The 26,943-nt window shown below is 32.7% G+C and overlaps 1 protein-coding gene across 6 annotated transcripts in view; it reads left to right on the plus strand.

Moving 5' to 3' along the window:
• The window catches only part of USP15 (ubiquitin specific peptidase 15), a 121,506-nt gene extending 96,809 nt beyond the window's left edge, over window positions 1-24,697 (plus strand). For 4 of the 6 annotated variants that reach the window (XM_037140294.2, XM_037140292.2, XM_053661563.1 and 1 more), the window contains 14 exons: window positions 5,610-5,783; window positions 6,906-7,064; window positions 7,144-7,368; window positions 10,635-10,718; window positions 10,813-10,907; window positions 11,014-11,205; window positions 12,098-12,213; window positions 12,399-12,671; window positions 13,074-13,144; window positions 13,492-13,607; window positions 14,262-14,411; window positions 15,761-15,864; window positions 18,751-18,839; window positions 22,756-24,697. In XM_037140294.2, coding sequence (XP_036996189.1) covers window positions 5,610-5,783; window positions 6,906-7,064; window positions 7,144-7,368; window positions 10,635-10,718; window positions 10,813-10,907; window positions 11,014-11,205; window positions 12,098-12,213; window positions 12,399-12,671; window positions 13,074-13,144; window positions 13,492-13,607; window positions 14,262-14,411; window positions 15,761-15,864; window positions 18,751-18,839; window positions 22,756-22,938 — 2,031 coding nt within the window. In that variant the 3' untranslated portion in view covers window positions 22,939-24,697. Of the gene's footprint in view, window positions 1-5,609; window positions 5,784-6,905; window positions 7,065-7,143; window positions 7,369-10,634; window positions 10,719-10,812; window positions 10,908-11,013; window positions 11,206-12,097; window positions 12,214-12,398; window positions 12,672-13,073; window positions 13,145-13,475; window positions 13,608-14,261; window positions 14,412-15,760; window positions 15,865-18,750; window positions 18,840-22,755 lie in introns of those variants that run through there. The other 2 variants (XM_053661564.1, XR_005081808.2) reach the window with 2 other exon arrangements.
• Window positions 24,698-26,943: the final 2,246 nt, after the last annotated feature.

The raw sequence follows: 26,943 nt of genomic DNA on the forward strand, positions 1-26,943 counted from the left end.
TTAATACATTAAACCAAGGAATATGTCTTAAGATCCTAATTCAAATCAATATTCAAGAATACTCATTACTGCCCTGGCTGGTGTAGCTCAGTGGATTGAACGCGGACCTGCAAACCAAAGGATCTCAGTTCGATTCCCAGTCAGGGCACATCCCTGGGTTGCAGGCCAGTTCCCAGCAGGGGACACACCATACATCGATACAAGAGGCAACCATACATCGATATTTCTCTGCCTCTCTCCTTCCCTTCCCCTCTAAAGATAAATAAATAAAATCTTTAAAAAGAAAAGAGGGTGGGGCTACTATATAAAAAAAAGAATACTCATTACTTAGAGTTTCTATTTTATGTGCATGTGTAAACACAAGTAGAGAACCACGAAGCCACTTTGAAAAACACTTAGCAGTCATGTCTGCTCACAAAATGATTGGCTTACATATACACCAGCCCTTTCATCACTTCTTATGAATCAGCAACTTTTTATAACATCTTATGTCCTGAACCTTCCAGTTATGCAACTAGTTGTTAAATCACAAAGGATAAATTAATGAATGCCAAAAGTTTACCATATAATAAATATGAAATTTAGTTTTTTAATCCTTAGATCTTCAAATGCTCTTGTCAGTTTTGTACATTATTAACTTACCTAGGGATCATAAAAAATATTTAAATATAGAAATATTTAGCCTAGTTAAAGAGTAGATTTTATTGTTCATTAATGTAAATTTTTTCGTCTTTTTCATTAAGAATTATAACGACTGGTACAAAATGTTTTTTTTTAAACTGATTATTGCTTTACTTTTTTTTAACATGGTATTTGACAAAATTCCACTCAATTTTAGGACCAACTCTACGCCTAACTTTGATATAAACAAAATGTGGCTTAAGGTAGTTTACTGCGTGATTGGGCATATTAATTTATATGTGGATGGGATTTTTTTGATGATGAATTATAAGAGCTAGTTCTCCCTATAATGTGGAAGTGTTAGCATTTGTCAGTGTCAGGCAGTTGAAATCAAATGAATTTTCTTTTTTTTTTTTTTTTTAAAGATTTTTATTTTATTTATCTTTAGAGGGGAAGGGGGGAAGGAGAGAGGGAGAGAAACATCAATGTATGGTTGCCCCCCCCCCCCCCCCCGTGCGTCCCCTGCTGGGAACTGGCCTGCAGGGAACCGGCCTGCAACCAAGGCATGTGCCCTGACTGGGAATCGAACCACAATCGTGTGTTTCACAGGCCCGTGCTCAGTCCACTGAGCTACACCAGCCAGGGCTTGAAATCAAATGAATTTTCAAAATGATAAGTGACCCATGGAGTGTCACAAAACTCATAAGTAGCCACAAAAATAACATATTAATACTGTTTACATAATTTATTTTGGTTTTGTGATACATTCGTATATATTCTGTTTTTGCTAAGAAAAACTACATATGTTAAGAATGGATGACTTTTGTTCTATTTACAGTTTTAAGAAGCATTGAGAGTAGAGATAGATCTGCATAGGCAAAACACGTTGCATGTGATTTCTAGTCCATATTATATTACTCAGCAAAATATCTCACAAAGTTAAAAGGGAAAGTTCCCTTTCCCTGTGTCCACACATGTATGAATTTTGATATAAGTGTGTCTTAAGAAAGGAATTGTTTGGGAAATAGTCCCAGATAGAAAAGTGATATTTTTTATAGTAGAAGAATCTTTGAGAGAGATGCTTCAAACTCTAGTTATGATTTTTATTATTGAACTAATGAAAATTACACTTAAATATATTTAATGGCACAAGACTACATATCCAGTAATCTTGTCATTGTCAAAGCTGTTTTTCTAAGACAGCCTCATATCAAAATATTGAATAATGAGTTACATAAGTTACAAATAAAGCTTCATGAACAACTGTAAGAAACTGCCTTTTTTCTTCTACCAGAGTGATGATATTTAATATCGATATCACCTGGGGCCTGCAAATATTTTAGTTGTTTTACTATATTCCAATTATACCATGAAATTGATGTCAAAAATTGTAAGAGAATTTTAAATATTTTAATTGGTCTTTATATAATTTCAAGAATATAGTAACTCATCTCAAATGTACATTTATGTGATACAAGATCTGTGTATTGCATTGTGTGCTCACCACAAAATAATGCTATCTTCAAGAAGAAAATGGTATTTTCAAGATGAGGAAGAATAGTCTGACATCAGTTTACCTGTTAAACTGTTATGGCCTCTGCATTAGTAGAACAATTAAACTGTCTTTTGAATTTCTGTGTTTATATATGTATTCATATAAATTTTTAGAAAGTGTATGTAGCTCATAAGTTTCTTAAAACATTATGTTCAAATAGTGTGCTTTTGGGGGCCATTTAGGACTTAACAGTTTAAATATAAGATTTATCTCAAAATATATTGGTTATGATATCTTGATGGGAATTTACTTATTAAAACTATGTTTTGTTGTTGTTTTGCTTGTAATTATATTCACTTACAAACTGGCATATGTCACTGTGAAAATAAACTCTAGTCTCTGTGTCAGGGACATTTAAAAATCCAAGCGGACACACTACAGAGACGATAGGGAATTGAATGAAAGTCAAACAGAGTGGGGTTAATAAGGTGCTGTTCTTCTTTTGGCATAGTATTCAAATAGACAGGCTTGAAGAAACTTGGTATTATTTATTATAAGCAAATATGTTATTGCCTCACTTAGTACTAGAATACTCTGTGCCAAACATTGAAAGAAGAGAGTAAAAAAACCAAGAGGATACATACATTAGTAAATACAGGCAAAAACATTTTTATCAACCATACATTTTTTGTGCACATGCTAAATGCCAAGGGACATGGGTGCTCAGTGTTAAAGATATAAAGTATATCATGATTTCTGCTCTCATGAAGGTCTCAGTCCATTTGGCAAGACAGACAACTAAAAACTAAAGTTAGAGTATATTATAAAATAAATGATGTAATGAAAGTGAGTGCTAAGCAATGTAGAAACATACAGGAGGAAACACTATAAGGGAGTCAAGGAAGGCTTCCAGACAGGATACCTGAATCTTAATGGCTAAGTAGAAGCAAGACAAAGAAGGGACATTTTACATAGATAGAGTGATGTTGCAAACTTAAGAATGCATGGAGCCACAAGTTATCAACTTAGGCTGGGATGGAGTTTTTAAAAGCAAAAGTATTGACAAGGGATGGGGCTACAGGGGTGGGAAAAGATAGACTCTTCTAAAGAGCTGGGTAGAACATGATTAGATGTAAATTTTAGAAAGATCATTCTGGTTGCTACTAGAAAACTAAGAAATTTTTAATTATATTTGGAAACTCTGCAAGATAAGGATACATGTGAATAAGTGAAAATGACATTCAAGAATTATTTTTGCACAACTAGGTTCTTTGAGGTGTTTTGTAAAGCCATAAATTGAGTTCTTTGTATAACTGTGTTACAGACAGTAGAGGAATATTCTTAGTATAACCCTGAGCTGTGATCAAGTATAACGATTTGAAAAACGAATTGATGATGGTTGGAAATGCTGTCTGACCTCCCCTTTGCTTCATTGACTATTTAGTTTTGATCCTCTTTATATTAAATCAGATAATACTACTAAGTGATGGTATTTATGCCCTGGGTAGCCGTGGTATATTCTTGGTTGTCTGGCCCTATTTGTAGTGCTGGGTTTGTAAGAGAACAATCAAAAGGAAAAGTAAAAATGAAACTCAGAAGCCATGTAACATTACGAAAGGTTGAGATTTAAAAGGAATTAAAGTAGAAAAGTATCCTTTCCCTAATTGCCCTCCTGTATTGTAACCTACCTCTACTTGCTCACATAAAATTTTATTCTGCTGAAAATGGCATGTTAATGATTTTAAAGCTTATATAGCCCACCCCAAATATTTTTAACTGTCTATATTATTTTCATTGCTTAAGAATTATACAACAAATTTCATATTATAAACAACCTTCCCTTTTGCCTTGACATAGGGGCTAGACTACTAATTTGGACAGTGTTATTTTTATTATATAAAAAAACAAAATAGATATTATTGTTAATTGAGTAAACATAAACTGATTTATAATTGAAACCACAAAATAGAATGCAGTAATTTATTTCAAAAAATTGAGTATGCTTAATTTCAGAAGTTTAGCCAAACAGTACATGGTATATAGTCAGAGCTTATAGCATCCCAGTTATCAGCATGAACTCAGCGGGCTGAACCTTTCATAGCTATCAAGATTATTTAACTTAATCCAAATGAGTGGTGAGCAGGCTCTGAAAAACCTCTGATTTCCATTAATGTAAATTCAAGTTCTCATGAGTGGGTTTCTACTACTCTACCTACAACCTGCTTTACTTAAAGTATTTTGCCACCTGACTCTAAGATAGATATCTTCCTGCAGCAAACCATAAGTTACCTATATGACTGTATGTCTATGTCATTCATTATATATTCCACTTAATGACTCTAGACCTCTAAGTGATAAAGTTATAGTGCATTGATATTATATGTTATTATCAACTTTAAATTATCCCATCTTGAAATACAGTGAAATTCTACTTAGCCATAAAAAAGAAAATTTTACCCTTTGCAACAATATGGATGGACCTGGAGAACATTATGCTAAGTGGAATAAACCAGTCAGAGAAAGACAAATACCACATGATTTCACTCATATGTGGAATCTGATGAACAAACCAAACTAACAAGTGAAACAGAGACAGACTCATAGATGGAGACCAGATGACAGCTAGTGGGGGGGGTGGGATTGAGCGAAAAGGAAAAAGGACTCATGGACATGAACAACAGTGTGGTGATTGCTGGGGGGAGGGTGGTATAAGGGGACTACATGGTAATGGAAAAAACCACAATAAACATTAAATTTAAAAACAAAAATAAAACATTGTAGAAAAACTATACTTCCGCTGTTTATTTTAAATCCTAGATTATTTAATTCAAAATGGAAAAGAGTTGGAGAAGTAGTTTATAGTTTTAATCTTGCCATAAAGGAAAATTGGATTATTATATTGAAGAAGAGCTTGAAGAAGTAAGAACACACTTAGCCAGAGTTCACATCACAAAAGTTGATTTTCTTAGGTTCATCTAATATGTACTATTCCATCTAAAAGTGGTAGACCAAATGGAAAATTTAAAGGCTGCTCTTTTATGATAAGGAATTGACAATGAAAGCAGTAAATACTCTTTTAAGTTAATTTCGTGCTTACACTCTATCTCAGTTTTTACCTACTGAGGCTAATTTGCAGGTGCCTGGGATGAGTAGACAATCCATAATTTCTACCAATCAAGTAAAAGAAGGAAAGAAAACTCTGAGCTTCCCTCCCAGTTAACAGGTAGTTTGCTGTGGTTAAAATTAATGCAGAATTTACAGCAACAACTATTAGCATTATCATTTATTATAAATAATTGATTTGAAATTTGGGAAATGAATAGTTGAGTGCATCATTTGAGCATTTATATGATCAGTTACTTATTAGTGCAAGAGGCTATCATTTAAATTTTTCTCTGTATGTTATGGCAAATCAATTTGTTTCTCTCTTAATTTTTAACATGGTTAACATTTGTGGTTACTTTGACTTGAAGATACATTTTATTCTTTGCAGTGTTTAAGCAATACACCTCCACTTACTGAATATTTCCTCAATGATAAGTATCAAGAAGAACTGAATTTTGACAATCCCCTAGGAATGAGAGGTGAAATAGCTAAATCTTACGCTGAACTGATCAAGCAAATGTGGTCCGGAAAATTTAGCTACGTCACACCTAGAGCCTTTAAGGTTAGTAAATTACATTTTCAGAGATGGCTATATCACCTCCAAGAGGATAGAACTGGCTTTGGGGGGAAGGGTAAACAGTCATAGCTATTACAGTAGTTTGTAGCCGTGCAGTGGTTTTTTGTAGCATGTAAATAGATGAACAGTATTATTTGTGGTATTAAATTTCTAGCTGGGCTATGGGACAGGTGATTAGTTTTAAAATGTCTTTAAAAGTCTCTGGGGAGTGGGGAGGAAAGCGATAAAATAATGAAAAATTATCAAATGTTATGTATAATTCTTAAACTTTTAAGTTTATTCTCATTTTCAAAGTGGTTACTTCTTAGAATCAATAAAATCTCAAGTAGTTTAACATCATTAAAATTTTGAAGAGCATAAGCATTTTCCAGCCATTTTTATACAAACATCTCAAATGGCATTCATGTAGAACATCTAGGTTACATTTTATTAACTGTATTGGTTCTTTAAAAATAAAAAACAACAATAAAGAAACTTCTGCATACCTTTCTAAACTCTGGATAAACTAGTTCAGACAAACCATTTCTCAACCCTTACACGTGATTAGTTTCATGAGTTTCATTTTGCTAGATTTTGTCTTTTAAAATTGTGTGAATTTGCCTTTGATATGTGACTTTTTTCTCCCACAGTTTTTTAGTCTTATCAAAAATATTCATAGTGCTGCAAAGACTAGGGACATTATATGCCAACATGAATATTCCTATTATCTTTATGAGATTCATCCTCTTTTTATGCACAGAAACTGAATGAGATCTTTGTAACTCTTTTCTAGTGACCCCAAAATATTATTGAATTTTAATCTTATAGTGGTTCCCAATTATTTGTAAAAAAAAAACCTTTACCATATGCTTTCCTTATTCTTTCCTCAGGTCAGCATTTCTACTTTACATATTAGTTATTTAAAAATATTTTTAAATTTGTATAGTTAACATGTCTGCAAATGACTGTAAAAATGCCATTAGTTGATTTCGAGTTTAAATACATTTTAGCAAGAAGGTAATTCACAAATGTGGAATTCATGAAGAATGAGAATTGACTACATGTTTTGTTTTGTTTTAAATCAGTCTTGTCCCTGGAACTGATTTCATAGTTTTGCTTTTCCTACAGACACAGGTAGGACGTTTTGCACCTCAGTTCTCTGGATACCAGCAGCAGGACTGTCAGGAACTGTTAGCTTTCCTATTAGATGGACTACATGAGGATTTGAATAGAATTAGGAAAAAACCATATATACAATTAAAAGATGCTGATGGAAGGCCAGATAAGGTAAATTTAATGATCTTGTTGTCACCATTGTTTTAATAATGTGATATCTCTGTGTAATATGTGTGCGTTTTCTTCATAGGTAGTTGCTGAAGAAGCCTGGGAAAACCATTTAAAAAGAAATGATTCTATCATAGTAGATATATTTCATGGCCTTTTTAAATCAACTCTAGTTTGTCCTGAATGTGCTAAGATTTCAGTCACATTTGATCCTTTTTGTTACTTGACACTTCCATTACCCATGAAAAAAGAACGTACCTTGGAAGTTTATTTAGTTAGAATGGACCCACTTACCAAACCTATGCAGGTACGTAATGATTATTTTTTTGCATTTGCTACTTTCTATAAAAAATTAGTATTTATTCCTTATGCCCAGCACAGTCTAATAATAATAAGTTTGTGTAAGAGTTTATAAGGTAGATACTTTGGATATTAATACAACTTTTTAGAAACTTGAAAGAGTGAGTGATGTTCAAAGTATAATTATTTGTCATGTACAAACAAAATTCTCAAAGGTTTTTTCTTATCAAAGAAAAATAGGAGGTAGTTTGATTTTACAGTGTTGGGGTGAACATTAGCTTACAAACATTATTAACATAGTACTATTTCCCAACTTTAAATTAATGTTAAGTATAATTTTTCCTAGTTTTTGGAAGTAAAACTAATTCCATTTTTGATTTATTATATAAGATAATGGTAAATTTAAATACCTGTACTTTTTATGTATCTTAAGAACTTGGAAGAGAAATAGAAATATAGACTAAAAATACTCCCTAATTGACTAATCTTTTAGTAGTTTGGAATATCAAATATTGCTTATTCTATTCAATAGCCCTATGCTAGGTCTTAATATCAATTGTCTGCCTGATTTCCTTTCCTAGTGTTATAATTGGATTATTTTACATTTTGTGGAGCAAAGCACTGTATTGTCTTCTTTTAGTTATCAACTAATTAGTTTCTGACACCTGATCCACCCTATAAAAGTAGTTCCTTCTTCTCCCTCTGTTCCCCTAAATTCCTGTTAGAGCGCTGCTCAGGTATCATTCTGACTTGTGGTTTATACTTTGATCTTTTCTCCTCTAGACCATGAGTTCTTTGAAGATAATGTAAATATATCTGTAAGGACTTTGTAAATCTTTGTATTTCCAACCCTCATGATTAGAGGTTCCATTGCAGTAGTAGTGTTCAAAAAATTTATTCATTCATCTATGTATTGGACACCTGCTTAGTATAAAGCTCTGGTAAACAAAGCAGACATGGTTCCTCATACAGAAGATTGTTTACTAAAGACCCTCAGTGTAGGCTTACCATAGAGTAAGTAGTTTAAACAACACAAATTCATTTTCTCACAGTTCTGAAGACGAGAAGACTAAATAAGAGTGCCAGCATGGTTGATTTCTAGTGCACCTCTACCCAGTCTATAGACAACCGCTTCGTCAATGTGTTTTCACACAACAAGGAGAGAGAAAGCACATATACAAGCTCTGTTGTTTTGTATTTTTGAATCCTCCCTGAGTATATGTTTATTAATTTTAGAGAGAAAGGAAGAGAGGGAGAAAGAGAAACAGAGGTAGAGAACCATCTACGTGAGAGAGAAACATTCATTTGACTCTATATGCACCCCAACCAGGGACTGAACCCACAACCTAAGTATGTGCCCTGACTGGAGATCAAACCTGCAACCTTTTGGTGTACGGGACAGTGCTTCAGCCAACTGAGCCATCTGGCAAGGGCAGCATAGAAATATTGAGGGAACACAATTCAGCCCATAGCAATATTCATAAATCTATTCGAAAGGTAAACTTTAAACAAATTTGATGTTACCATTCATTTAGTGAAACTGTTTGGATTTACTGTCAACAGGGGTACAGTGTATGAAATGTTTATAAAAATATGGTCCTTTCATTAAAAGTAATTAAAGTTTAGTAGAGACTAGTTATTTACTCAGTTAAGCAAATTTCACCCATTTCTTTTGGTGCAGTTTTTTGTTTCCTTCATGAATTCATTAAATTTGGTGCCCTCATGTCAGTATTTTATCCAGTAGTGCTGAAAGTATTGTAGAGAACAAGAGAAACTTGGTACTTGTCCTTGTCCATGAGCAGGGCCAGTAGAGACCTGGCTTTTCTTTTTTGCCAGGGGATATGTTCACATTTCTAAAATCATATCCTTTAGATACTCATTTATTAACATGTTTATAAGATTGTTAACATCTTTTCAGTGCAGAAAAACTGTAGCAATACTAAACTACATGCTTGCCTCTCTCATTTGTAATTTACAAATATATGCCAATAAGTGTAATAGAATAAGAAAAATATAAAACAGTAAAAATTTTATTACAACACCAAAAAAATAAATGTAGATATTCTTTCTCTATAGTACCTTTGTTAAAGGCAATACTCTCCCGTGCCAATAATATAATCTATATTATATAGATTACATTCAAGTTACATATTAGCCTATAAGGTAAGTGTAACTTGATTTATTTATATTTATGGATTACATTTTCAGCAATGTGGATATCATTAAGTTACCTCTTTTCTTACTTGATGACCAAAAATACAAATTTGTGGAGAGTAAAGCCATGGACAGCACAGATGAATTAGGATTTTTTTCCACTTTGAAGTAGTAACAACACAAATACAAATGACAGCCTCATAATTCTATGCTTCATCCTGCTGGAGAGAAAAGGGAAATTAGCTGAGTTAGCCTACTTGTGTTTTTCCATCACTGAAGTTTTTTTAGGTCATCGAAGTTCATTGTATTGAATATGTATTATATATAGTAAACTCTGTACTTGCCAGGTGCTAGAAATACAAAGGTGTTCCTAGTCCTATTTTCAAAAGGTTTTTTATACAGTGGTAAAAGGGCTATGACTAGGTTGCTGTATGAGTACACACAAAGAGTAACCTGCCCAAACTGGTGATGATTCCTGCGTTGAATCCTGATAAGCACACGAAAGGTAAAATACAAGCATTATAGACCAAGAAGGAGGCATGTACAAAGGGCTGATGGCAAAAGAGAGAGGACATGACTCGCTTTTGGAAACTGGTAGATAATAGGGTGAGCAGAAGCTCCATCACAAAGACCTTGATGTCATGGTCAGAAGTTTGGACTTTACCCTAAAGATTAAGGGAGCCATTAAGGATCATGAGGTAGATTAAGTGGCCAGATTTACATTCGAGAAGGAAGACTGGCAAGTGCAAAGATTGGATTGGAAAGGCTTAGATTGGATGGGCTAAGACCAGGGAAGAGATTTTTGTAATGATCAGATGACAAATGATAAGGGCTTGAACTCTTAACATTAAGGTTAGTGTCAGGGTGAATTAGTTGAACATAGGAGGTGAAAATGTTGAAGAGTATTCAAAGATGATGCCAAGTTTGTTGGACTGGAAAACTGAGAACATAAGGCACAAATAACCCATATGGACATTGTCACCAAGGGTGATGGTAAGATTGAAGAAACTGTGAGCCAACTGCCTAGTGAATGTGAGGAAGTGAACATGAGGCCATTCTGATCTACTGATTTTTTTTTTTGCAAAGTAACTAATTCATTATAGTTTTTTTGCGTTTTAGTACAAAGTGGTTGTACCCAAAATTGGAAACATACTTGATCTTTGTACAGCATTGTCTGCTTTATCAGGAGTACCTGCAGATAAGGTAAGATGTTTCTGGGTTTGAGGTACATTAAGTTTGAGTTCAGTTTTGCAGTGTTGTAAAACCAGCTCAATAGAAATATGTTGTTTTTTTTTAGATGATAGTTACTGATATATTCAATCATAGATTTCACAGAATATTTGCAATGGATGAAAACCTTAGTAGTATTATAGAGCGGGATGAAATTTATGTGTAAGTATAAAATTCATTGTGTAAAATATTGAAAATTTTTTCTTAGGAAAATTCAAAAGAATAACATAAAAGTTTTCAGAATTTATAGTCAGTTTTGTCCTTGTAGGTTTGAAATTAACATCAATAGGACAGAAGATACAGAGCATGTGATTATTCCCGTTTGCCTAAGAGAAAAATTTAGACACTCAAGTTATACCCACCATACTGGTTCTTCACTTTTTGGTCAGCCTTTTCTTATGGCTGTCCCACGAAACAATACCGAAGATAAACTTTATAATCTCCTGCTTTTGAGAATGTGGTAAGTGTCAGATGATTCTACATTAACAATATAAAATAGGTAAAGAAAGTAAAGGTACTAGATAGTAATAGGTAAAGATAATGCAAGGTACTATCAAAATATAATTAGATAAATCTGCACTGTCTTAACTTAGTTTGGACAGATAGCAATTAAAAAAACCCAAGTATAGTCTGATCCAGATTCTCAATCATGTAAAACATTGCTAAGGTGTTTCAAAGCCCAAAGCATGAATTCTTTTAGCTGCTTTACACCAAAAGTTAACAATTAGGAGAAAGTAAAAGTTTATTATGTATACACTCTGAAATCCTAGTATCAGATGTTTTATTTCTTTATACCTACTGCTAGTTCAAGAACTGATGCAAATAAATAGTTCTATTTAAAAGGACAAACTTTCATGGTTGATAGTATTGTAAAGCAACTGCTTTTTGTCTTCTGAAACCCTTGATTTGAATCTTAAGTTAATCAGGAATGTCACTTGATCCTTTATAGCTGACATACTTAGTATTCTTAGATACCTATTTTAATCATTGTAGTCCTATGTAACCCATAAAAATTGCATCATACAACAATAAATGATCTTAGCAGTAATACATATTTCATCTAAATAAGGATTTTTATATCATACTTTTTTAAATTGAGGAAATATTAGCCACATATTTTAACATAAAACATGTTAAAATGCAAGAAATTAATTTTTTATAAAGACATTCAAAACAAATGATTAGTCAGTTTTACTTACGGAATTTTATCTTGAGTCTGAACTTATCCTTGAGTCTACTAAACTACCACTGTTAGTGCATTAAAACATTTTGTTTTATTGAAAGAAGAGAAAACTTTTTCAAGTTCTTACCTTTACAGAACTGAACTTGTTTGATTTCTAATTTTATTTAAGCCGATATGTCAAAATATCTACTGAAACCGAAGACACTGAAGGATCCCTACACTGCTGTAAGGACCAAAATATTAATGGGAATGGCCCAAATGGCATACATGAGGAAGGCTCACCAAGTAAGACTTTCCTATTAAACTGTAAAAACTCTTCACTTGGATTATTGCCTCAGAGAAAAGTTGAGAGGTTGGGGATTGAGGAACTAAAAAGTATTTGCAAACCTGAGAAAAATGATGTTAGTATTAGTAATTTTTAAATGTAACATGGAAATTATTATTTAAAGATTTCTAATATCTAAAATTAGGTGAAATGGAAACAGATGAACCAGATGATGAATCCAGCCAAGATCAAGAACTTCCCTCTGAGAATGAAAACAGTCAGTCTGAAGATTCAGTTGGAGGAGATAATGATTCTGAAAATGGATTATGTACTGAAGAAACTTGCAAAGGTCAACTCACGGGACACAAAAAAAGATTGTTTACATTCCAGTTTAACAACTTAGGCAATACTGATATCAACTACATCAAAGATGATACCAGGCACATAAGATTTGATGATAGGCAGCTTAGGCTAGATGGTAAGTGTTTGTTTGTGAAAAATGGCTCCATGGAACACTACATTTGAGCAAAGTACATTACTTTTTTTAGGTGAAAACCACAAAGTTCAACACATGAATTTTAATATTTACATATCTATCTAAAATCTTAAAAGAACAGCCTTAATTTCTCTGTATATTAAAACATGTGTTTATTAGGTTTTGTTTTAATTTTTTAACTCCTAAGGTATTTTAATGGCTTGGAAATTGCCCTGATCACCTAATAAAAGTAAACATGACTGCCATTTGTTTATTCATATATATATATATATGAATATATATATATATATCTGATATATATATATATATCTTAACATTAAAATACACTGATTTTAACATTAAGGCATATTAAATTTTAAAGAAAAAATATGTTTTCCACCTTAGAAAGATCTTTTCTTGCTTTGGATTGGGATCCTGATTTGAAAAAAAGATACTTTGATGAAAATGCCGCTGAGGTAAGTCATCACGTACTACTTTTTTCTTTTCCATATTGATCACCACTGTTCTGTAACATTCTTTGTCTTCTACCAGATGTATTTATTTTGCCAGCGTAAACTTGGTTAGTTATATACTAGAAAAGACATGTTAGTTTTGAACATGCTTTTTTTATATACTTTCTAATTGTTTTTAGGTGTACATACAAGACTTATTTAGAAGGGTTGTGTAAATCTCAGCTGAAATAAGCTTTGCGACTCTTTTGAGAAAGTTTATCAGTTTTTCATTACTATTCATAGTAAGATGGTATCACTAAAATGAGTTTTGTTTCATTTGTTTTCTTAACTCAAGAAATACTTCTCTTTAGGATTTTGAAAAACATGAAAGTGTGGAATATAAACCGCCTAAAAAACCCTTTGTGAAATTAAAAGATTGCATTGAGCTTTTTACAACAAAAGAAAAGCTAGGTGCTGAAGATCCTTGGTAAGAAACAAAGTTAAATAATTGCTTCTAATATTTTTTAAGGATTTATACCGAGGTATGTGCTACATGGAGTTAGAAAGGTGATTACTAAATTCTCCTTCATATTTTAAATACTAAGCTCTTCCTTTATGATAATACTCTATTAAGAGGGATGAGAATATTTATGAAAGTATTATAACATTAAGCTTTAAACCCATTACTATATTTTGTGCAGTATCCATTTTACTATGAATAATTCATTTGAGTTACTTTTTCTGGAGAATTTTTAGCTGTGCTGCCATTTTAAGAAAGACTGTTTTAGGAAAATTGTAATATGTTTTGTGATATTATTCCATTAGAGCCCAGAAACTTTGAGATTATTCTAATATATCTAACTCAACACAAGTTTGTGATACACCCATGTTATTTTAGCATACTGAAATGTAAATAATCTAGCCCTTACCATTTATTTGAATACTTATTTACATACTAATTTATAACAGTTAAATTTATTTGGAAAATGTATTGAAGATAATAACAGGAATTCCTTTCAGTATGGTGTATATTAGGCATACAATAACTGCTCACTGAAGCAATGTAGAACTTTTCAAACTTTTTAATATATAGTGTTTTAATTGCCTCTCCCAAGCTTTAAATGTTTCTTTTTATTTTTAGGTATTGCCCAAATTGTAAAGAACATCAGCAAGCCACAAAGAAATTGGATTTGTGGTCCCTGCCTCCAGTACTTGTGGTACATCTCAAGCGATTTTCTTACAGTCGATACATGAGAGACAAGTTGGATACCTTAGTTGATTTTCCTATCAAGTAAGTTTTGGTTATACTTCCTAAACATTGGGTAACTCTTTTTGTAGACATTAGCATATGGCCCAGTTTCAGTTTTTGAGTGGATATTTCAGTAATTCTAACATTCTATAAGGATCAGTAACAATTTTTATTTCTACTCAAGAGATTTTTTTCCAAAGAACAAAAATAAAACATACTTAAAAAAAGAATAAAACTTATTCTGTATTACATTATTATGGGTTCATTGGCCTTGTTTATAAATCTAAAGATATTCATGGGACCTTAGTGAGTGATTTTTTTTTCTGAGAATTAATCATCAACCATTCCTAAATACACTTTTTTTTAAACGACTTTTTAATTTACTTTTTGAGAGAAAGAGAAGGAGAGAAACACCAGTGTGTGAGAGGTGTATCGATCTGTTGCCTCTCGCTCCCTCGTGGAGATCCGGCACACAACCCAGGCACGTGCCCTCACTGGGAATGGAACCAGTGATTTTCCAGTTTGCAGGCTGGTGCTCAGTTCACTGATCCACACCAGCCAGGGCCTAAGTATTCTTTTTTAAAAAATAACTAAAGTAATATATAAAACCAGAAAAATGGAATTGCTTAGGAATATAACAATAGTGTTACTGTGTCACTGCCCTTTAGTTTTCTTATGGCATTGTTGGGAGTACGACATCATAGCCGTAGGTAGGTAGAAAGCAGTCTTGAGATAACATATTTGTAGTCCTTTTTTTAAGCTTTCACTAAACATAATTGAGAATTCAGAAGGACCAAAAGGGAATATTGTGTTCTCATTTATGTAGTCCAGGAAGGACTTTATTAAACAAAATTTTGCAACAAGAACTCCATACTTTCCAATGTTGCTAAAAGGACATTGATAGACAAATGCTGAAGGCAGGTATATATTACAGAGGTGATTGTAAGGGAATAATTACTATAATATTAAAAACGTTCTGTGGATTGCTTGTTCTAATTGGTGATTATAACTTTAAAGTTGAAGTTGTTTTGCAAGTGTGGAGCCAAAAAATGAAAATTTTCTCTTTAGCAAAATTGTGTGCCCTCAAAGTTCTCAAGAATATAACATTTTGACAATATAATTATAAGAAGAACTGGAAGTAATGATAAGGTAGAACTTACTAGAGATGTGTTAGAAGTTCAGAGTCATTATTGCTTTTTAATGAGGCAAGTACAAAAAGAATAACCAGAAGTAATCGTAAGCTAGAAGATGGGCATGTTCCAGTTCCATGAATAACAGATTATAAATAGCTGGTTGCATTTCAAAGAATGTTGCATATAACACTGATAGTAGGGAACAGAATTCATTACATTTAGAAAAAACAACACTAACTTGATCTGTTTTTAAAACAGTGACTTGGATATGTCGGAATTCCTAATTAATCCAAATGCAGGTCCTTGTCGCTATAATTTGATTGCTGTTTCCAACCACTATGGAGGGATGGGAGGAGGACACTGTAAGTTGACATTTTCTCTTTTTACTAAAATTATGATGTTCTGATAACTTCAAACTTTTCTCCTTAAGGTATCTATTACTTCTTAAAGGGAAATGTGAGATGTATCTGATGTATAGTAGTTATTCAATAAATGTTGATAAATGAAGGAATTTGCTTTTGCATGTTCTTTGACATCAGAATTACAGTTTTGAGTTATTCATACTGCTTATTTAAAAGAACAGGAATATTACATGTCTATTCAGGGCTCCTGTCCTTCTCCATTCTCCTTCCCCTTCTCTCACTAATGTGTTTAACATTGTGTGTATCTCTCTCATAAATCATGCATCATTGTTAAATTACGTGATTGGTTCTGTGCTATAAATCTTACCTTTTTTTCTTAACACTTAACATGTATCAATATATTCTGTTGCTTCTAAACTCATGACTCAGATATATCATATTTTATCTCTCTACTAAATTAAGGTTGACATCCAAATTGCCTTCAACTTTCTACCACAAGACTGATAAACATCATTGTTTATGGTTCCCCTTTGTGAGAAATTTCTTTGAGCTACGCTCTCAGAAGTGAGATTGCTGGATCATCAGTACCTAAGTACTGCCACATGGCTGTCTAGGATGATTATACCATTCTACACTCTTCAGTTGATTTTTTTTTATTGAACCATCTTTGCATTCCTGGAAAATCCTACTTATCTTTTAGTATTTTTTATATACCCAGTTGGATTTGGTTAATTAATTTCATTTAGGGTTGTTGCAATTAATTTGTAAGTGCAATGTCTACTCTAATAAAATGGGCTAGGATTCTCCATGTTTCCTGAAGCAGCAGAGTATTGTATAGGAATTAACTATTCATGAAAGTCTAGGAGAATTTACCTCTAAAAATTCACCTACTTGGGCTTTACAGCCTTAAACTTTTCTATTTATGTCATGCTTTTGAAATCTATTCAGTTTTCTTTTTACAAAATGTGCACATTATGGCATTTTCTATTTTTTCTAAAAATATATCTATGTTTTTCAATTTATTTGAGAATAGTTGTTTATGATACTCTTATGCTATTTTTCTTTACATTTTATCTTTTTTTTAATTGATATCCTCAGGTCTGTCTTATTACTCTTGAAAGAATTCGCTTTCTGTTATATTAATTTTCCCTATTTGTTATTACATGTATGTATTCTATTTTATTGATTTCTTCTCTTCCATTTGGTATTTTTTCTTCTTGTTACTTTGGGTTTGTTCTGTTGTTCTTTTCCCAACTTCTAGGGTTGAATGTTTTTTGCTTTTTTGTTTTCTTTTTTGAAGGCTATAGTAAAAGTTCTAAATTTCCTTCTAAATACTGCTTTATCTGTATGCCATAAAATTTGGAATGTAGTTAATTTTCGATTATATGCTTTTCTAAATGGTTTTAATAAACCTCTCCTTTGTTGTTTGTTTATTTATTAGCAGGCATCGTCTGTATTATATTAATCCATACAAATTTATTAAAGCTTCCATGTGGCTTAATAGTCTGTTTCTTAATGTTTGTGTGCTTGAAAAACAGGTATTATCTATTCAAATAGAGTTTTATATTGCTCAAATAGTTTAACCTTATCAATTCAAATTATTACTGTCTGATCATTTTTCATGTTCATTCCATTTCTGAGGGGGAATTTGTCAGGGCTTCTATTGAACGTGTTGATTTATCTGTTTCTTTTAACGGTTTTACTAGGGGTTTTTGGCAGTATTTGTTGCATTTATGTTTATAATGGGTACCTCTTCTTTCTCTGTTATTCCTTTTACCAGGAGTTGACATTTGTTTTTCCCTTTTGTTATTCCCCAAAATTATAAATGTTAGTCTAGCTTTCTCTTGATATCACTTATTTTGCCAACTCTATGAACCTTTTTTTAGGATTTATTCTCTATAAAGCATATTGCTATTAGAGAGCAGTCTTTTATTCAGTCTAACAATATTTCTTTTAATTTGCAAGTGCAGCAGCAGTCGTGAGTTCATATTGACAGAGTTATAGCCCACAGTAGCATTCACCCAGAAGAACAATAACTTTGTGTGAGGGCGGGGTAGAATTATTTAGAAGACACCTATAAAGTCATTTTTTAGAAGCTATGACAGCAGATAATTGTTTGGGAGACATTTTGCCACTTTGTTTCCTCAGTTCCTAAGTAGATTATACAAAGCATGGATTGGGAAAAGGGCTGGATTTTCACGTTAAAGATGAAGCAAATCCTTAATAATTGTGGAAATTAATTAATTGCTTTGTACCTTTCTCTTGCTCTCTACTTTTGTTTAAGACTGAAATTATTTTGGTGTAAAAACCATACAAATTAGTGAGATAGAATTTTTGCAAAAACATTTGTCATAGAAACTTTAAACTATGGTTGAAGTTTCAAACTTTGGAGTCCGAGACATACCTGGGTTTGAATCCTGACTCTCCTGCATAACAGCTGCGCTGTTGGAGAAATTAAACTTCTTAATGCCTCACTTTCCCATCTCTAAAATTGTAATAATGATAATAATAATACCTTCATTATAAATAATGCATGTAAATTGCATGACACTGTGCCTGCTACGTGATGTTAATTACTATTTATTATCATTAATATTGTTATCCTGTGAATTAAAAAATAATAAATTCAGTTTGTCACTGGGATGAAAAAAGTCATTAGTTATCTTATATGAAAAGTATTTTAGGCTTGTAGATTGCAGGAAATTATTCTAAAAACCTTTAATCAGTGGAATCAGTTGAATAGGTAATAATAGATAGGCCTCGTATAGATGATTCTCATATGATTTTAATAAGTATTCCTCACAGAGATGATTTTGAGGTTTTAGGGTTCCCCCCAAGAAACCATAAATCATTTCAGTTATGGAAGTGATTCTGTTTTTTTATTAGATACTGCTTTTGCAAAAAATAAAGATGATGGAAAATGGTACTACTTTGATGACAGTAGTGTCTCAACTGCATCTGAAGACCAAATTGTGGTAAGTGTGTCTTTTATTTCCTGAAATCAAGGAGCCCAGTTTTAAAAGGAGCCCATAAAAGACACTATAGCCCATATTCTAGCAACTCTAATAGCCAAGAGACACTTGCTCTGATTTTTAAAAATGTAAAATTGTCCCCTAAGTAGAAATTTGTTTTCTGAATTTGCCCACTAACAAAAGTATAAACTGCAGTATGGAAATTTTCCTAGTATTTTCCAACATGAAAACTGGGGTTTTCTACAAAAAAAAAAAAAAACCATATTATTTTATAATTTAAAAAATGTCTTCAAGAATAGGCTCAGATATATCTAGACATTGACTACTTAAAATCAGAATGCTAATATAGAAAAAATATTTTTGCCCTGCTGAGTGCCTCAGTTGATTGGAATATTGTCTCATACACCAGAAAATGTTGTGGTTTTGATACCCAGTCAGGGCACATACCTAGGATACCTAGGTTACAGGTTTGATCCTCATTCAGGGTATGTACAATGGGCAACCGATATCTCTCTATCTATCTCTCCCTCTCTCTGCCCCCTTCCATCTCCCCTCCTTCTCCTTCCCACCTCCCCAAATAAATCAATAAACACATCCTCAAGTGAGGATTTTTTTTTTATTCTTTAAGGGCCTTACCATGTATGTGATTTTAAAAATATAGTCTTATCCTTTATGACAGTTAAATACTTAAACTCAAAATGACATGATTATATAAAAGATTATAGATTTGTTTGCCCTGGCTGGTGTAGCTCAATGGATTGAGTGCAGGCCTGTGAACCAAAGAGTCACTGCTTTGATTCCCAGTCAGGGTACATGCCTAGGTTGCAGGCCAGGTCCCCAGTGGGGGGTCACATGAGAGGCAACCACACATTGATGTTTCTCTCTCTCCCTTTCTCCCTCCCTTCCCCCTCTCTAAAAATAAATAAATAAAATATTTTTTAAAAAAGATTATAGATTTGCTTTAAAAATAACCCTGTGTATTTGTTACTTTGATATTTTCTAAATAGTAGAGAAATAAGGAAGTTACATTCATTCACACTTGCATCAGTTTATCAGCCACAGGCACAGCCAAAATATTGGTGTTTGTTTTGCTTCCCATCTCAGTTATTTTTTATTATAAGATTTTGATTACCTTGGCTGATATAGCTCAGTTAATTGGGTTTTCAGTTTAATTCCCTGTCAGAGCTCACTCCAAGGTTGCAGGTTTGGTCCCTGGTCAGGGCACAATGAGAGGCAACTGCTCAGTGTTTTCTCTCTCACATTGTTTCTCTCCCTCTCTTTCTCCCTCCCTTACCCTTTCTCCAAAAAATAACTAAATAAAAAATGTTTTTTAAAGGTATTGATTAACGAAAAGATGACTAGTATATTCTAAGAACAGAGTTAAGACTTGCTTGATAGTCTGTTTTTCTATGAATTTGGCCTTTCTGTAAAGTTTACTTATTGATCACAATATTAGAAAGAGTGAGAACTATAATGTTTGCTCATGTGATATTTTCTGTTGTCTGTTAATGTGGGAAGTACTGACTGCTTTACTTTTTTCCCCTAAGTTTAAATTATGTAACCCTTGAGCATAGAGACTAGCATTTGTTTTAGTTTCTAATCCTTTAAAACCCTTCAATTTTATAAATTAATAAACTTCTGAGCCCATTTATTGGCATGGTTTTAATCTGTCATTGTCTGAACAGTCATAATTTTGCATTGTTTTCCTACACATTTTTTAATCTATGTATATACATATAAACTTTGTACTGTTGCTTATCTCCATATAGTTATAACAAAGAACAGACTTGAACTCTTAATATTTTTTAAAATGTGCATATGCCCAAATTAACTACATTTCCAGTTTGTCTAAGACTTCTAATTTAAAGTTATATCTCTCACTTTTCAATTCTGTTTCCTGTTTAGTCTCCCAACCAAAACATTGTAAAATAGCCAATTATCCTCCTTCAAAGATTCTCTCTTTGACAGCACTGCCCTAACTTGCCTTCCAATAAGTAATATATCTTGTTTATATGTACTATATGAATTACATGTTACTTCTATCTTAACAGTGTTCCTTCATTTAGTCAACAAGTATTTGAGCACCTTCTACATTTAGGACTTTTTCAAGATTAAAAGACAAATATCTGATTTTAAGAGACTTATAATGTAAAGATGACAGACAAGCAAATTAACAGTTATATATGATAAGCACTATTAAACATCTGATTTGGGCTTAAAGCAGATAGGGCCATTGCAGGAAGCTTACATAAAGTAGTGTTTAACCTGAGTCTGAAACAAATAGGAGTCTGAGTCTGAGACAAAAAGAAGCAAAATATTCTATGCAAAAAGAACAGTACCTACAAAAGTAAGGAGGCATGACAGACCATGTCATTTAGGGCAACAGCAGATAATTTGGTGTTACTGAAAGGAAAGACTTGTTAGGGATATGGGGCAGAAATTAGCTAAATTTGTAACTCAGAATAAGAAAGATGACATTCGTGGTTACTTAGACTTTTTTTTTTTTAAGTCTGAGAAGCATGAATTGTTAAGGAACAGAAGAACATTATTAAATTTTTGTCTTAACATCTGTATATCTGAGAACACTAGAAGATATATTGAAAGGCACTGAGAAAGGCAAAAAAGGCCATCATAGTCTGCGCCCAAAGAAAGGACACTGTCATGTACTTTAAGCAGTAAAGGACTTCTAAATTTACTATGTTGTACACCTGAAACTAATAGAATATTGTATGTTAACTGTAATTGAAAAGTAAAAACATTTTAAGTAATAATAAATTTAAAGCAGTGGTAGTAAATGTACAGATAAAGGGAGACTGGACTTATGAAACTTACTAGATATGATTAAAAGAACTTGATTAAGCTTAGATATAAATGAAGATACAGATATAAAGATACAAAGAGAAAAAAGTTAAAGAACACTCTTACTTTACAATTCACCAAAATATGAACTACAGGAAAAATTTGTTGTTGAAGTTTGAGATACTTGTGTGACAGCTATGTGAATGGAAATTTTCCTTAAGTAGTTAGACTAGAGTTCCAAATTCTGTAAGTTTGAGTTGTAGGTCTTTAGGTAGCAGTTGAAGCCATAGGTTGAATGAGTTGCCTAGTAAGAAGATACACAGTGAGTAAGAGTGATGGGCTAAGGATGATTTTTTTTTAAGTGCAGGATTTAATGAGCCTGCAGAGAAGTTAGAAGAAACCATAGAGATAGAAGACCTAAGAAAAAGTGGTATCACAGAAGCTAAAAATCACTGGATGCAGGAAAGAAGAGTAATAAAACATTAAATGCTGTAGAGAGATTGACTAAAAGAACTTTTAAAAAGGCATTTATTTAATTTGTTTATAGGAGATTATTGACCCTCGTGAAAACTATTTCATTAAAATGGTTGGTGCAACAGTTAGGTCATATTGAATTGAGGAGTGTGCAGAAGAGTGAATGATGAATAATAGACTACAAGCCGGGCTGTGAGAAAGACTTAATTCTAGAAGATAAGGACTCACTGAAGGTACAGAGTGATGACTGAAGGAAAGTTGGACTCAAGAGCAAACATAGAATGTTGTGATTAGAATTTTCAAAAGCTTATCTTTTCCTTAGAGACAGGAGGGAAGAAGGTATAGAATTCTATGCCATGACAGAATAACTGGGTTAATCTGTAATAATATAGTTGCATTTATTTATCTGTCCAACTAACTTAGAAGAGAATAAAAATGTTAAAATTCCAGTGACCATTCTTCATTTATAAGTAGAAGTCCTCTTACATTTAATCAGTGTCCATAACTTCCATCTGACCTTGTGTGTTTTTTTAATTTGATTTTATGCCCTATCCCCCAAATTGGGTACCGGCTAAAAATTCCTACTATATTTTATGTGACCTTTGAGAATCATGACCTTTTTAACATCCTTTGTTTGTTTTGACAGTCCAAAGCAGCATATGTACTCTTCTACCAGAGGCAAGACACTTTCAGTGGAACTGGCTTTTTCCCTCTTGATCGAGAAACTAAAGGTGCTTCAGCTGCCACAGGCATCCCGCTAGAAAGTGATGAAGATAGCAATGATAATGACAATGATATAGAAAACGAAAACTGTATGCACACTAACTAATGAAAGTCCTAGAAGCCATAAAAGAGACTTTCCTGCTGGTGGTATCTGTTGAAATGAAGTTATCCACCACATTAAACAAAAGTCTGAGATGGGGCGTTTCAGATAACCGAATGTAAATCCTTTATCAGATTTTAACTTGTGCAGTACTTGAAGTGAAACACAATGAAAACTTTAACAGAAATTGTCTCTTAATACATTTACAGTCTTGTATTTACAAGCTAAATATATATAGGAAATCACAAATAAATCCCTTTTAAGTTTGCTGCTGTTTTGATGAATTATGTTTTCTTTAATTTTTTGGATGTGAGTTAATTGATGACAAATGTTAAATTTGTGGATGTTGGTCCTTTTGCTCTAATAATACTGCAAGAAAACTATGGCTGAACTTAGTTTTTGGATAATCTAGTTCATGTGCATTAGGCTGCCACATATACTACTATGATATTTAACTGCAGTATCAATGTGGCATAAATACTGCAGTAGTATTCTTGGAAAACCAAATTTTCAAACTATCCCTGGTAATTGGTGTGGGCCTATTAAAAAAAAACAAATCATGATATAAGAAACAATCTTGAAAAAGTTATATCCTTTTGTATCATTAAATATCATCTTACTGTGGAAACAGGTTCTAGATTTCATACCCCATCTAAAGTAATTTTTCAGTTAAATGTAAGGGTTTTTTTATAGCTATTGGGATCTATTCCTTAGATATTCGAATTCTTTACATGTTTTAAAATGTATATCTTTAATCTGGTGTTGGTTCAAAATTAAAAATTTTGCTGTCTGTTTTTCTCTACCCCATTTTTTTTGGTAATTTGGCAACTTTTAGCTTTCCCAATTATTGTAATGTAAGGACAGACTTAATAGTATTCTGTATCCATAGTAATAATTACATCAAGGTTAGGATGAGAAATTTTTTCATATACTGGCCTTTAAATCATTAATGGACAATTGGCTTTAAAGGTAGGTCTGTTAACTTTCTTTGTGTGTTCCTGATGGAATTCACCATAGCCTTACAGCATTTCTCAGAAGGTAACTTGCTATAAGAGAATTGGCATTTGCATGTTCCAGAGTTAGAACCTGTACAATATATAAAGCATACAAACCTTGAATTTGATTTTAGTTCACCACATTTAAGGATCCAGGATGCCAAAAATATGTGTGAACATTTGAAACATTTTTCATTCGCTGCTTTTTCCCTTTGATCTAGTTCAAAGAATGTATTGTCAATTGGCATACAATACTGCCTTTAATAGAAAATCTAAATGCTGGGGCACATTTCACATATCGACTACCTGAGAAATTGCTTTGTGTCCCACTGTTATTAAAGCAAAAAGTATAATGTTCTTCACTTGAACTAATCAAATACAATAGATTATAAATTGTGTATTGTAAATAAAAGTTCACTCTGTGAGTGCACATTTTGGTAAATTATTTATTTATGTTAGCATTTAAAGTTTAAAAAATAATGCATTTGACCAGGATAATAAATAAATGAGGTATGTTGATCATGGCTTTGCTTTATACCTTGATATTAAAGCTGGTTTTTCATCCTGGTATTTTAAAAGCTGCTTTGGGTTTGTTTTTTTGTTTTTTCTTTTCTTTTCTTTTTTTTTCTTTTCTTTCTTTTTTTTTAATGTAAACTAACCTCCAGCATGACAGAGGTTAAAATTTTGTCTGCACTTGAGTTCACTTGAGTTTACATTTGAAATGTGCATGTTTATTTATACAGATTTCAATAAAGCTATTCAAGGCCTTATTTAGTCTTTTATTTCTTACTCTGAATCTTTTGATAAAAATGGATAGATGACTGACTATATGCTAGACTTTGTAGTTATCATGTAGTTAAAAATAGAAAAGAAGGCATATCAGAGCAGTGAATCCTACTGTTTAAGGACATGTTTTAAAGTTGATTTTTTTTATTTAAACATTTATTAAACTGATGTTTGTGCTCCTGCTAATCTTCTGCCTTCTTGAGTAAACAAATATTGCTGCAGTCACAGAGCTTGCAGTCTTCCGCTGTCTATCAGCTAATAATCTATATTTTCATTTTTCTGAGGTTTAGAGAAAAGCCAAAATTAACTTTTTCTAGCCCTAGATTCCAATTTCCACCCTAATTATCTATAAAGACCATACTTTTTTAATGCCCTTAATTCTATTCCCACTAAAAGAAGTGTTTTTCCATTGGAAATGATGTTAATGCCATTGGGTTTGTCAAACTGAAATGACATTATCTACTGCAAAAAATAAACTGTACAAGTCTTGCAAAAGGCTAATCTATACTCTAAAAGTAGATATTCATTGGTAATACAGGGTGGTAATAATATATCAGTAGAATATATCCAGAATTCTACTTCTAGCTTTGCTGCCTAGTAGTCATATGACTTTGAACTTAATCTCTTACTCTGTTTCATTACATATAGAATAATGATAACAATAAGAACATTTTTTGAGCACTCACTACAGATCAGGTAGTATGTTAAAATGTTGTATGTATTATTTGCCACAATAGCTGTGAGGTAGGGACAGTCACCATCCCCATTTTTCATATGGAGAAACCAAGGTATAAAGCAGTTAAGTAAACTCTGAGTTCTCACATGTAACTGTGGAGGAGCCAGTAATTTATCCTCATACGTATGTAATACCTCCCACTGTTGACAGCCTCACAGGGTTGTTGAAAGCTCAAATTAGCTCATATAGTTTATGGGAAGGTGCTTTGTGAAATATGCAGTATACTCATTACTTATTTCTTCAGTCTAAAATGGAAAGTCATCTTGAAGTCTAGTAACTTCACCTGCAACTCAGTATTTGAGTACTGAGTAAAAAAGATACCAGCTGAAATATTGATGAACCTTTCCCTATTTATTATAATTTTAAATGTTATAGCGCATTTTTTCCTTATCTTGTTCATCTAACCTAAGGGTTCATTGAAATGTAAAGAAGCGTTCACCTGACCGTTCTTTACATGTCCCCCAATGCAACCCTGACTTTCATGACTTTTTCTACACCTGTACTTTAGTTTTAATTAAACTCTATAAAGAAGCTGTTCAAATATTTTGCTTTCTCCTATAATCTGCATAGTAGTCCTATTTTAATCTTTGCTTTCCTGGCAACTAGGTAGGAAAATGGCACACAATACTGATTTGGGCATGAAGATCAGTAAGCACTGAAGCCATTGGTACAGTATGAAGACAGTGATTTTTCATCAACCAATTTCACTGAGGCGATGACATAAGGAAGCTGGGAGACTCGGAGAGAAGATGAGGGGTGTCTCAGTCAAGGGGCTGGGGGGCGCATTCTGGTAGGAGTCTTCAACCCCAGGAATGTATGTACATTACTGGTGTGCATTGTGATAATCAAAAGCCGGCCAACTTTTAGTCTGTTGTATTTACGTTCTTTACAGATGAGGCGTTTCATTTATTGCCTGCTTTCCACCCACCCCCTACTTGGTATGCTCTGGTCTTTGCTTGTACAGTGTAGGTGAGCACATTCTCTCCAGTTTAGTTTTTAAGGTAGAAATGTGAAGAATTCTTGTACATTAGTGGAAGGAATAGTAAGTTTTCTAAAATCTCAGAACAGTGAGAAGGAAGGGAAATTTTCATTTTTAAAGCCAAGGAAGAATATTGGAAGTCTTTATTCATATTTTTTGCTCTACAATAAAATAAACTTTTTAAAAATAACTTCTCTTGGAAATACAATTTTATTGATAACTGACAACTCTTTTAAGTGCCAGATGATAGAGAAAGAAAAAAAGTTGTTTATATCCTGCTGACTTATGTATTAAGTTGCAGAGCTATGGTATATTGTTTTGTTATCAGGTTTTTCTAATGAAAAATACATATAATTTTATTGTGAGCATTATTCTAGCTTGGGGAGCATTTCAATTCATTTTGCATGTTTTGCATGTGTTTAATTGATATTTACTATGTATTAAGCAAAGGAATTTCCAAAAAGCTCAGGCAACAAAACTGGATTAGTATATTCAAATTTTTATAAGCTGCATAG

This window comes from Artibeus jamaicensis, unplaced genomic scaffold (assembly GCF_021234435.1).
Source record: "Artibeus jamaicensis isolate MK-2021 breed Jamaican fruit bat unplaced genomic scaffold, CSHL_Jam_final contig_233, whole genome shotgun sequence".
Lineage (NCBI taxonomy): Eukaryota > Metazoa > Chordata > Mammalia > Chiroptera > Phyllostomidae > Artibeus > Artibeus jamaicensis.